This window comes from Lagenorhynchus albirostris, chromosome 16 (genome assembly GCF_949774975.1).
Source record: "Lagenorhynchus albirostris chromosome 16, mLagAlb1.1, whole genome shotgun sequence".
NCBI classification, from domain to species: domain Eukaryota; kingdom Metazoa; phylum Chordata; class Mammalia; order Artiodactyla; family Delphinidae; genus Lagenorhynchus; species Lagenorhynchus albirostris.
The window spans coordinates 79,055,131-79,068,807 of NC_083110.1; the positions used below are offsets into that span (position 1 = coordinate 79,055,131).

Genomic DNA, 13,677 nt, shown 5'->3' on the forward strand with positions numbered 1-13,677 from the left:
TAAGTCAAGTGCACACGGAATTCCTTCCCTCACTGAGACTCCTCTTACTGAAGGTTAATTTCTATACAAAGGCCCTTGCAAGCTAATTTGGGGGTGAAGGGTGAGGAGAGAAGTGGATTGTACACAGGTTCTGAGCATTCTTCACAGGTGATGACGTGGAGTGTTTTCCCATATTTTAATGTGGTCATGAAATTCCTTGTCATGTTACATAATGACTCTAATAATCATCTACGTAACGTAGAGTGAGCTTTCCTATTTTCTACCATGAGATGCAACGATAGGATAACATTTCCTGGCTTAGATTGAACGCATAAAATAAGTCGTGTGAATTCCTCCTTTAAAGTGACTGTCCTGGTGCATGTCCTTCAGGGGATTGGTCCAGTGCTCAGAGCAGCCGAAGGTTACATTTTCGGGATTTAATGAGCTGGCTGATACTGGCCACAATAGCAGTATTTACACCGTGGAAATCAGCAAATGCTACTCCCCCTTCTTTGAGAGCCAGTTGTTAAAAATGTACCAGCAGACTCTCCCCCCTTGCTGGCCCAGACCCCTGAGAAAGGGATGGAGAAGGAGCTTTGCTTCTTATCTGCCCGCCTCCGAGGCCGCTGTCTCCTTGTCCATATTCTGACGTGGAAAACAGTGGTGGGAATCTGAATTCTGGGCAAATCAATGACCCTGGGCAGTTGAGCAAGAGAAGTCACCTTCAAGGTGGCTTTGGGATTTGAAACCACTTGACTCACTGTTACCCGGAGAGCTCAGGGAGGGAGGTGGAAATGCAGATTATTAGGAACAGATGTGGGGGTTCACCTGGCTATGGTCCTGCTTTTCTACCGTGAACTTGGCCTGTGCAGACAACAACTGACCTAGAGATTGATTTCTAAGTCAAGTCATCCTTTGCCTTGATCGAAGGTGCCCACTCCTCAAATGGTTAGGAGCCAGGCACTGTCCCTTGTTTTGGGGATACTGGGGCGAAGGCCTTTTTGTGTTGATGGCAATGTCCTCTGTCTTGTGTAGGAGTCAGTCTCCACAGGTGGCTCTTGATGTTTCCGATGTGATTAAAGAACGGAATTATCAATTGGAATTAATTCGAGTTTGAATTTCAATAGCCACATGTGGACAAAGCAGGTCAGGGCGTGCAGGAACGGCACTTGGTGGCAGCCTGTGTACTGAGAGTGTGTGGGGTGCATCCGTCACTCTGGACTCAGACATGGGGCCACTAAGTGTTCCCCAGACCCCAACACCGCTGACCAGCAAGGCAACCCTCACGCCACCAGCAGACACCAACCCATTCAGATGCACCTGGTGCTGGGCTCCGTGCATTCAAAGGTCACTCCCTGTCTTCCTCACCCTCGGTCTGCAGGATGGGGGATGAGCTCCAACTTACAGGTGAAGCAATGAGGCACAGAGAGGTGCAGCCCTCGCCCAAGTCCTCAGAGCCAGAATTCCCACCTAGACATGTCTTAACAAACTCAAAACCACTTTGAAGACTGATGTAGTCTCAGAGAACTCAGAGGATCCCATTTAAAACAACTTTCCGGCCTGTTCTAATAGAAGGAACCTCTGTGTAGAACACAGTTCTCCTTGCATGGGGTGTTTATTGATGTTCAAGCCACGCAGGTGTTTATTTTGGGACACACCCCGGTGAGATGCACGCGACTTAGTATATGCACTTGGTTTTATACCATTTGTTGAATTTTATTTCCCATTTGGTGATGTTGGTATCTTTCTAGTTTGCTGTCTGGTTTAAGTCACTACCAGCTATATCGAAGTCAGTGATCGGTCCCTGTTTGGGCTTTTCATGTTTCCATGGGAGCAGTCTACTGATCACAGATCCCTTACAGACCCACCTTAGTGTGTTGCTTTTGGTTATGTATTTATTCAAGGCCAAATGGTTGAAGTGGGATGAAAATGGAGATGTAAACCCAAAATTCAAGAAAGCCTTTGAGAACCAATTGATAATGGTAGGTTACTATTAATCTACTGTTAGATTAGTTTACGATTGGCTAGCAACTTGTTTTGCTTAATACTGTAGGCTGCAAACAATGCTGGGTCGTAGGAGGGGGGGGTTATTGAGAGTTAACTCCTTTTGTAGATGGACCACCTACACGAAGTTGGAGAAGCCAGACACCAAGGGCAACATCTGCACCAGGCACCTTGCCTCTGGGGCCAGGGCTTAAGATCATAGAGGTTGCTTCCTTGCCTTTGTTTGCAACATGCAAACCCAGTGTAACTCAACCACCACAATCCCGTGCAAGGGTGGTTTGCTGCCCTGACAGTGCATTTCTTGGCTTATCTTCAAGCTGGCTGCCAGCTCACTTAACCCAGGGGTAGGAGCCCACGGGGTGAAGCGTGCTAATCACGTGAGGCAACAGGGCACTGCCTCAGATGCCACCTCCAAAACATGGGCTGGTGGAATCCGGACAGCTTCATGGGGGAATGGGAAAGAGAAGGTCTGGCTGTCTAGACAAAACCAGTGAGCCATGACACTGTTTCAAGAAACACGGAAGCAGAGCAGTGCTGGCTGTTTCGTATCAGCCTAGCACACTGCCTGGCTGTCCTAGCACAATCTCAAGTACAAAAGAAGGGAAACTAAGTTCAGCGATCTGTTACCAATGGCAGACAGTCCTGGCTGTTTTCATTCTCCCTCCTGCCCATCTGTGCACACAGGGCAACTCGTGGAGAAAGGCATCTTGCTGCTAATGGTATACACATAGGATCTGTCTAAGGATGGGCATTGCTTCTGTGCGTTCCAAGTAAGAAAGAAAAATACTGTCTGTTGTATAAAATATAAAACCTCATACAGTCCTGAATATCAATGTTATTCCAATTATTTAGCACGAGTGAGTCAGCGTTTACTTTTCAAAATGCCATCCGAATTTCTTTTCCATAATACGTTTCCTAAGAGGCAGGTAGCTTCTTATTTAGATTAGATATTCTGGACTGGCATACCTATTATACTTCATCAGTATCATAAACCTTTAGCCCTGGGAGATAAAAAGGAAAGCTCCGTCAGTTCATTCAAAAAATAGGCATTAAATTCCAGGCCAGGCACAGGAATGCTAACCAGCAAGTCAGTCCTGCAGGTGAGGATGAATGAGGTCTAGCATCGTAAAATAACCTGGGACTGCTTTGACCTTGCTCTGTCCTCAGACTACAGCCTGTTCTCAGAAACGCAGGCTTTAGTCTCATTAAGGATTTGGGCTTTGGGGGCTGCTGCTGGCCCCTGAGGGTGATAAGCCTGCAGAGAGCATCATAAAAAAGGCGTGAACATACATACCCTTCCCGATGGGCCTCTCCTTTCTCCAACTCCTGAATGACCCCCAAGAGCACTTTGATGGTTTCTTGGCTTGAACTGATTAAGTTCTCCATCATCTGAAGCTGTGCTTTCAGATCGACCACTTCCGCACGAGGCACGATTTGTTGGCATTCTTCACCCACGGCGAGCGCTGTCGGACAAGGCTGGTGCTCGTGCGCCGGGGGGGCCTGAGTCTGCAGGGACGCTTCACTACATTCGGGGGACAGGCACTGCGTCGGGGGCGAGCAGGCCAGGGCAGCGCCGGGCGGGGCCTGGAGCCCATTGGCCTGTGAGGCCTTCCTCTGCTCCTGGTCGGCCACGGGGCAGAGGGACCACTCGCTCGAGGGGGCGGAGTTCGACAAGGCCAGCTCGGGGGCCCTAGCGCCGGGGGCAGGTGCGTAAACGGTGGCCACCTCCGTCTTAAACACTGTCCCGTGGGCTGATGCGGCGGGTTCCTCGGCGTCTGGGGTCGCCCGGTCGTGCTTTGCTTTCCCGTGCAGCTGGTAATCGGGCTCTTGGGAGGGAGGACGAGTGGAGTTCTGGAGAGGAGCATCTGGGCAGCGGTGCAGGTCGGGGGTTCTGCATGGCTCTGCGCCGTTGACCCCGGCGGGCTGGCCCAGCGCGTTCACGTGCTCATCGGAGTGGAAAAGCAATGCCGCCGCCTTCTGAACCCTGTCCGCGCCCCACTGCCGGGACTCCTCCCCGGGTCCTTCCTCAGTCTTCTCTTTCGCATCAGTTACAAACCCATTGTTTTGACTTTTAAAGGCATCCGCGGCTGGGATGCCTTTGAGATTCCCCTTCTTGCGGTCCAGGGGGAAAGTTTGGTAACACTTCTTAAGGTCCGGTGAGGTCTGCACACCTGTGCTCTTGGTGACGTTGGGGATGGACCTTCGAGCGGGCACGGTCATGTATTTGCGGTAGGTGGCCCTGTAGGACGCCGGCTTGTCGCCCAGCTGTCCCGAGGAGAGCTGCGTGTCCCTCTGCTCGTTCTGCGCCTCGCAGATATCCTTAAACCGCACCTGCAGGGCTTTATTACGCTTCTTAATCTGCCGGTTGGGATCCAGGGCGTATCTCATCTCCAGGGCCAGGCACGCGGCAGGCTCCACTTCACTCGCCGAGGTCGTGAGTGCGCATTTGCTGGGTTCCTTACTGACCATGGTTCCTGCAGTCGGAGACAGCAACAGACGTGTCAGTGGAACAGAAACACACACGCAAATGCAGGCAGCACAAACTTTTGGCCGGAATGACTACTGCCTGCTCCCTAATTATTTTTAAACAGGTGAGGTCGGCTTTTATGTTAAGGAAAATCAGACAGGCGGAGAATCACTGGCAGGCACAGTTTGAAATGCTTCTCAGATATTAAAGCTTGCTTCCTTCTCCATGTGGGATACCCTCGTTTTTCTTTTGAGAGTAAGGCATGTCTCCCTATTAGACAAACCTGTTTTACTATATTCATGAAGAAACCCGACGGCGCTGCCTCTTCTGCTTTGCAAATTGCCACTTCACGCGCACATCTCCACTTCACAGGCAGATGGTTTTCCAAATGCAACTTACTTGGTTTGGGTTTTTATTACTTTTTCGAAGATGACGTGATTAATCTATTATTGGAATCCGAGAGAATTGCTATTTTTTCTTAAAGACTTCTCGGGGATTCTAGCTCCTGATCGGATAAACGTGGAGAGCCCTCCGATGAGGAACTGAGCTAAATCTATTTATGGTGGCCACTCTGGATGCCGTGGGATAGGGGGCCGTGCTGCTTTATGGGAAAAGCATAAAGGAAAACAAAATCTCTGCAGTATGGCTTGCTTCTAATGGGTTAACAGGAACCATAGAAAGGACCTGGGTTTCCCTACATCTACAAAGCCTGTGTTAGCAACTCTGTTCTTTGATTCTGTGGAGAGCGGTATTTGAAAATACTAGTTTTTTTTAAAGAAATGATTCATTCTAAAATCAAGTTTTGTGTTTTGATCACAACCTCTGAAAGTGAACACAATGGTGGTTGTTTCAGGATTTAAATCCTGAAAGAAAATACAATCACAAGGCTTTATGTTAATCATGCAAATTCATCTTGGGCTGAATTATTAAATGCAACTAAAAAGATGCAGGTGGCCAGTGACTGCTCCGGGGGAATACCAGTGGGTAGAATGCCTTCACTTTATTAGGCAGATTCACAGCTGTGTATTGCACATGGAAGAACTTTCTTGAGGGTTGAAGTGAAAGCGAGAAAATATAGTTAAGTATGCTGTTTGTGAGTTAGCATTCATTTTTTCCCCCCTGTGTTCGAGAAGAAAACAGTCAGATGGGAGGAAGCTAGGCTGTACAGGGCACTGGCGTCCAAGCAAGGTGCCCAGAGAGGCAAGGTCACTGACAGGAGCCGGTGAGAGGGGAACAAGAACAGGGTCAGGCCACCCTGTCCCTCCCAGAGCACTTCCGTGAAATGCTAGAGGCACTGCGATCACGTGGCTGCCGCTCTGGGACCCAGTGGGTGTGTGGGCCCCCAGGAGCTCTGCTGATAGAGGAGGGCCACACCTAGTACCTTCAGTGCCACACGTCCCTTTTCAAGGAGGAAACTGGGGTTCAGAGAGGTCATGATACTTAGTCATCGTCACACAGCAAGTAAGACATACTGGCAGGCTGCTGATCTGCCTGACTCCCGAGTCCATGCTGTTTCTTGTCCCTCAGGTGTCCAGTGAACAGAGAGGCAGGACACTTCCCCACGTCCCTAGTCCTTACTGACTTAGGACTGCAGGCTAACGGGGGTGGTGGTTCAGAGAAGGGGAAGAGAGGAGAAGCCGGAGCCCCTGTCTGAGAGTGAGTTAATGGAACTGCCCCCCCTCGGAGTCTGGGGACTCCGTTAAGTTGACATCTCGTGCCGGCATGGCACTGGCGCGGTCCAGCACTTCACTAGTGTTACTGAACGGAAGGCTTAGAGAAAATGCAGGTACTTCATCAATTCTGCCTTGAACAGTAAGCTGGGAATCACGTTAGAGGACATCAAAAATAATCCCTGCAGAGTTTGGTTTCCATCACACCGGGGTGTCCCAGCCTTGGCACTCCTGGCATTATAGGCTGGGTGATTCTTTGTTGGGTGGGCTCTCCTACACAGTATAGAATGTTTATTGGCATCTTGGCTTCTCTCCACTAGATATCAGTAGCACCCCCACCCCAAAGTGACAGCAAGAAGTGGTTCCAGACAAATGGCCCTGGTGGGGGGGGGCGGGGGCGTGACTAACCATTCCCAGTTGAGAACCACTGCATTAGACCTGTAACCTTGGGTGGCTAGAGTGTGTCCTGAAGGTAAGGCTGGGGTGGAAAGCCACGCCAAAGACCAAGAAGGGATGGCAGTGTCCCACCTCCCAGGGGGCAGGGTGTCTGCAAAGTACCAGCTCTGACGCTCCAGTCTGGGAAGGATCCAGCTCTGTGCTGAGCCAGCACCGAGGCAAAGCCTCACTCCATTGCCGCCTGTGTGTCCTCCGACAAAAGAATTAATCCGGAACAATCACAGTCCGAGGGTAGTTTGGAGAAGACAGAGAACAAGTCTTCTTTGGTCTTTGGTGCTCTACTGGGTACTGAGGATATCTGGAGACCTTTGTCATTTGAAACTCGAAAAACTAGGCAGTTTTGGAGAGAAGGAAAGGGAGAGGTACAGACTGAACTAGATTATGGGTGGTGGGGACAGAGCATGCCTGCTAAGGGTAGATAATGTATATGGTTAAGAGACACTTACTTATTCCATGAGGTTAAAAAGATGCACACAAGGGACCTTGTGTTGGGGAGATTATGGGGGGGGGCGGTTGGGATAATAAGGAAATGAAATCTTAACCCTCACTCGATCTCATATTCATTCTTTAATGCCTTTGTTGTCCAGGTTTGTCAGAATGTATTGTGCCATCATTCTACAGAAGACCTTCATACTAGGGAAAATTTGAAAGAGAGAGCATTTTTACAAAAAGCAATTTACAGTAATTTTTCAGCCTTTTCCCTGCCACTACAGAAAAATGACTGTCTGAATAAGTTTGTCCTACCATGCTATATTCATCCTCACGATTTGCCAAAAACTGAACTGAAGTAATTTTTTTTACATCAGTCTGCTGGTTTGGAAAGATATTCTGAGTCTTGGAGCCAATCATCAAACTAATAAAACAAATCAGAAGAATTAGTTGCCAGTGGCAAAATAATAATAATAAACAATTCCTAAGCACCTCTCTGTCTCACAGGGGGTTGCAAAGTATATGAAAATCATTTCCTTACTAGTAGAAATGATGGTGCTAAATAAGATTTTTTTATCAGTGTAGCTTGCTGTTGCTGAACTCGAGTATAGTAATGATGTCGTCCTAATTTCACTGATAGTAAAGACACCAAGGAGTTTTGCAGATGACTTATTCTGCCTTCAGATGAGTTTATGAGCTCTACTGATGACTGGATGGTATTCTCTAAAGCTTCACAATGGAATTTTCCTGGACATTAAGAATCACTTTTATATTAAGTTGGGCACATCTTTCCAGGGTATTCATTCACTGTTTATTGGGGGGATTGGGCTCGAAGTGATTACCATTAAGAAGATGATTTTGTATGGAAGTTTGGGAGTAGCGGAGGCAAACTATTATACATAGGATGGATAAACAACGGGGTCCTACTGCATAGCACAGGGAACTATATTCAGTATCCTGTGACAAACCATAATGGAAAAGAATTATACATATGTATAACTGAGTCACTTTGCTGGACAGAAGAAATTAACACAACATTGTAAATCAACTATGCTTCAATAAAATTTAAAAAACAAATAAAAAAAGATTGTGTCATAAAAGAAAATTGGACATTCTCTAGATGAGAGTCTGAGACAAGTGGAACTGCCTGGCACACTCGTTTTTCATCGTCCCTTCACGCATTCGTTCATGTACACGTTTCAGTGTAACCTCAACATTCAGTCCATATGTTCCCTGTTTCTATGTCCTAACCGAATGCCAGCACTGTCCTAGGCACTTCACGTGCACCTTCTCCTTGACGCTCATGACAGCCTCACAGGGGCGGTGCTACTGTTATCCTCAAGCTGCAGATCGAGAAACTGAGGCACAAGATTTTTTCGAAACCTGCTCAGAATCACACAGCCAGTGCGTCCCTTTAAGCCCCATGCATTAGGCAACTACCCCTGCCTGGGGAAATCTGTAACTGGAAGCGACCCATGATAAACCTCATAAACCATCAAACAGCTGGAACTCACGTAAGCCATTTCCTCGGCCTGTTGCCGCCAAGTGTCTGGGTGCAGGTTATGCAGAGAACCTCCAGGTAGGTCCCAGGAACGTACCTGGTCCTAGAGCACAGACTCAACAAGGGCTGCCTTGAATTTTGGATCGAGCATGACACCAAGCTGGCATTTTCAGCGATGGCTTGCCTCGGCTATGTCACCGCAGAGAACCGTGGACTCTTGGAGTTAATCTCTTGGCTCTGAAGCAGCAAGAGTTCAGGAAGTTTATTTTTCATAAGAAAATTGTGTTTTAGAATTCACTGGACTGTGCTGTCTTGAGGTGAAAATGGCAAGTCATGGTTGCGCCTGGCTAGCTCGGGGAGAGCTTGATGTCAAGGAGCTGTTTGGAATATAAATGTCTTAATTACCCTCAAATTAAATTTCATAATCAAATGTGAGTTGTAAATATATAAACCCTGTATTTTTAGATTAGTGATGGAGAGTCATCTCTGCATGCTGCTTTAAATTAATAGCTTATATAAAGATGTTCATTCCAGCTTAAAGGAGTGAAAAAATGGAAGCAACTAAACGCCTAACAATAGGTAAACAGTTAAGTAAATTATGGTGTATATTCACTCAGTGAGGCCATTAAAATGATAATTATAAAGATTATTTAGGACTTCCCTGATGGCGCAGTGGTTAAGAATCCGCCTGCCAATGCAGGGGACAAGGGTTCGAGCCCTGGTCCGGGAAGATCCCACACGTCGCGGAGCAACTAAGCCCGTGTGCCACAACTACTGAGCCTGCGCTCTAGAGCCCGCGAGCCACAACTACTGAGCCCACGTGCCACAACTACTGAAGCCCGCGTGCCTAGAGCCCGTGCTCCACAACAAGAGAAGCCACCGCAACGAGAAGCCCGCACATTTCAACGGAAGAGTAGCCCCCGCTCGCCGCAACTAGAGAAAGCCTGCACACGGCAATGAAGACCCAGCACAGCCAAAAATAAATAAATAAATTAATTAATTTAAAAAATATTATTTAGTATCGGAAAAGAACGCTTATGAGATAATGTTAAGTGAAAGAAAGCAATCTACCAAATTGTACTGGAAGAACATGAACAAAACTGGTCATCATTGTGGTGTTGAGATAGTGCTTTTGGGGAGTTTTCCAGTTTGGGTAGGGGGAGCTGCAGTGTCGTTATGTTGTTTGCCAATGAAAAAGACACAGGGCAAAGTTAGTCCACACCTTAGGGCAGCCTGACAGGGTCAGGCCTCTGGAAAGTAGAAACACTTGGATCAGAAGAAGAAAAACCTAGAAATGATTAGATTTGGGTACAAGCAGTCTCCCAAAGGTCATCTTTTATTGTTTTGAGGAAACCTTGGATAAAGAAAGAAAATGAATTTCAAAATCCTAACAGTGTTCGTGTGTGTGTGTGTGTGTGTGTATCTGCAGGGTGTAGACATCTACGTACATGCCTCTGTATATAGGTGTGTGTGGACTGGCTGGGAGATCCGGGGAGCGTTTAGTAGAAGATATATCCATATGTGTGAAAGAAAGCTCACTGTCGGCTGGAACTTGCCATCTGTTTTAATTAGGAATCAAGCAGTTTTGACCTATAATCTGCAGTTACTGTCTGAAGGAAACTTTGTGGGATTTCAGCACGAGAGAGCATCTCCACTGGGTTAGTTCTGTTCTTAGTGTCTGAAGGGACCTGAGAGGTTTCCAGTCTGGCCCGGAGCTATGATATAAATGGCATAATGCAGTTGACTGACAGTGGGGACTGGGGAATGGGACGGCCTTGCTAAGACGCCTCCCAGGGTCCCATCCGTCAGTGGATACAGCAAAAAAGCAAGGCAAGCAACCCGATGAGTTTGGAAAGGGACTGCGTGACATTATTGGTTGTTCTCGTTGCTTTCCCACTGTTGAGACACCTTGGTGTTGAAGATGCTGGCTGGGATTCAAGATTAATTGGGTCAGCATTTTCTTCTGTATGCGGAGGGAATGCCTGAACATTAGGCTACTCAGAGTGGGGGAGTGGTGAAAAAGAATATCCGCTGCTTCCCGGAGGGAAAGGGAAGTGAGACAGAGCCTCACCTGTTAATGAATTCATCTGCCTTCTGAAATAGTTAACATTAAGACCTGTTTTATAGCCACTGATTGATTCTTCCAAAATGGGAGCCCTCCTCTCCTCAGGGCAAAGCTAACTGCTATAGATTTTGGACTGTGTCTTAGTTAGATTCATTATCCAGTTTAATTTCCTTTAATACACTGAAATGATATTTTCCCAGACATTTCTTGCCTTCTTCAGAGGTCATTGATTAAGAGGGCTGAAATGGGGTAAAAGAGTGAATGCCGACACCCCCCTGGGATTGAGCCCTGTGGGGAGGCTGCTCCCGTCTCAGCCTCCAATGCGGTGGCCCAAGTCACGCCCCACTCCCTGGATTTGTGGACTGTTGCGGTGAGGCCTCCATCATTAAGAAGTGAGGACCATCCAGTCGGAAGCAGGGCAAAGGGCACTCAGGGAGCTTCACTGCAGGCCTTGGGCAGAAGAAATAGCATGGCAGGTGGGGCCCCGGCTCATGTATATCTTTGATTTCAGAAAACCCATTTTAACCTACTGAAAACCTTTACTCAGTTACTTCAGCCGTGTAACATAAATAGATGCTCACTGGCCTGTTTCTAATGAGTGGGAACAGAGGGAGTGAACCATCCATTTTCTACGTGGATGCTTGGGTTTGGTGTTGAGGTTTTAGACGAACCAGATGATGCCCATTGGACCAGACTTTCCTCTTCATTTGTGTTTCACCGTTTACTTAGTTCTTCGACGTTCAGCTTATACTGACATTAACCTTTGTTCATCCTCTGTCCAAATAGAATCTAAATTACTAGAAATGAATTAGCAAAAGTTTATGATGGTGGCAAAAACCAACTGGAAAAAATACCTCCTCCAAATGAGATGTTACATCACCGTAAGAAATTTTATGTGACGCAGTTAGCTTTGCTAACTAACAGTGTCCAAAAAGAATTCAGTAAACCTGGTTCCAATAGCTCCACCTGAATCATGTGTAAGAGCAGGCAGAGGAACTGATTTCCCAGCTCCTCTTCTGTCCCCCATCAGTATGACAGTTACAGAAAATGTTAACTATAAGGGCTTTAGTTTTGAGCATAGCTTATGAGTGCATTTAGATTACTGTAGCAAATAGCTCACCTACTCTATTCCCTGATGGTTCCAAGTAATTAAGCAACAATCAGCTGGTAGTTTGGGGCCCAACCCCAAGAGGCTGGAATCAGTAGGATGCAAATGAGGTGGCTTCCCTTTCTTAGACTCTTTATGGGAATCTCAGTCCTTTGAGAACATGTGCGTACTGGGATGGGCTTTGGGCTTGTTTTGCCTTATTGATGAACTATGGTGAATCCATACTTTTTTTTTTTTTTTTTTAACTAAATGGCACGTTTTGACTCATGATATATCTGAAGCTAAAATTCGAACAGTAATTTCCCCAAGAAATAACTGTCAAAAGAGTATGTTTTCCCTGCTGCTTCTACCAGCTGAATCTCAGGATACCATATTGGAACACCCCGGCAGGGTTTCTGCTTGGAGGTTACCATTCACTACAATTGAAATCAATTAGAGTTGAAGATGTAATCCGTCTCTCTGGCAAGGCCATGGGAGTGTCCATCTATTACCATCAAAACGGATCCCCGGTGTGTTTTTCATTTGTAGTGTCTCCCGTGTTTCCACGGTCTGGCCAAACTGTAGACTCTGCAAGGTCTTGGGTGTACTGCAGCGGTAGCAAGCCAAGAAAGAAAGGGAGAAATGAGCATTTCTTGTCATCGGCGTCTGTGTATAAGTGGATGGCAAAATGCAGAGAGACAACCGCCCAGGTCAGAGTCTTAACAAAAAGCCACAGTCGGAGTCAGGGTGTGTGGTCTTCCCACGTATGGCTCATGCTGTATCAGCTGGGGTCCAGGGTGGAAAGGTTGCTTGGTCTGAACACTTGAGTCTTTCCTTTGATTCTTGGGCTAAAAATGATGCAGGGATTATTTAATCTGGGAGGACCAAAAGGACATGAATTAAGACCCCTTTCCTTTCCTTCCACGCAGCTGATGAACAGTGAGGGGGAACCTCAGAAGTAGCTCATTACCCTCAAGAGCGATGTCGTCAGTGTAGACCAAACTTAGGCTCGGCAGGGAGAGAGTGTACACTTTCATTGAGGACAGGGAACCTGAGGGCACGTTACTAGTAGCAAGTGATAGTTCCCAACTGCAGCTGCACTAAGGGTGAACTTTCAGTGTGCAGGACCCAAAATGTCATGGTCAGGGGTGGGAGATGAAAAAGAGAAAACAAAAAGTGTCTGTGTGTCACACACTTTAGCATCCAAATAGCTGTCACATTTTACTCCTTAACATAAATTCGACTTCTCATTGATGCTGGTGGGATTTTCTCCTCTGCCAGGCCAGTTGGTTTGTTAATTCTGTCCTTGACTAACAGCTGTTGTGAACTGTCTTCTCCGCGCGTAACAATGTGTAGCTACTTTTAAAAACTATGAAGCTACACCGCCCCCCGCCACGAAAACCTCAGCAGCATCTCTGGCAGCCTGGGGGACTCTGTGCCCTCCTGGGAGGGGGGCTGGCACAGGGCAGCGGCCTGAGACCTTGGTGGTCTGTACTCAACCCAGTAACAAAGCTGCTGTGCTCACCTCAGCCGAGCATGGAGCACAGGTGTTAAATGCAGGACTGAACTTGTCTTACCGGGGGGTCAAGAGATCCCAGCCCATCCATCATAGGCTAGTGTGAGTCTCTGAGTCCTTTTATTCTGAGGGTGCCTTAACAGCTGCTGACAGTGCTTTGCCTGACTGACCCCCTAGTTTAATGCCCCCAACCCAGCAATCACCAGCTCCCACTGATTTTTGTTTTTCCTTCCTCTTGCTTCACCTATTGATTTCTTCCATTTTGTTCCCATCCTTCCCACCTTGACCTTGGTGTTTTTACATCCCCTGCCCTCAGCTCTCTATCCCTCCATCCTGCATGTCCTCTTAGCCCAGGCTTCAAGTGCAAACATCTCTCCTCTCTGTGGGTACCTACCTGAGTCCCAGTTTGATGCTTCCAAAAAGCAATTTTTTAAGGGTCCTCTATAATCTTTCCCATCCTGCTAATCTCCCTGGACTTCTCATGGGTACTCACAAACTCTGTC

General features: G+C 47.2%; 2 protein-coding genes across 5 annotated transcripts in view; one reads left to right on the forward strand and one right to left on the reverse strand.

Annotated features, from left to right (window-relative positions):
- The window catches only part of INSYN2A (inhibitory synaptic factor 2A), a 36,665-nt gene extending 32,213 nt beyond the window's left edge, over positions 1-4,452 (reverse strand). The window contains exon 1 of the mRNA XM_060127088.1: positions 3,278-4,452. Within this exon, the coding sequence (XP_059983071.1) occupies positions 3,278-4,452 (1,175 nt within the window). The remainder of the gene's footprint in view (positions 1-3,277) is intronic.
- Positions 1-13,677, forward strand: part of DOCK1 (dedicator of cytokinesis 1) — a 529,068-nt gene that overhangs the window by 243,632 nt on the left and 271,759 nt on the right. The gene's annotated exons all lie outside the window — the stretch shown is intronic.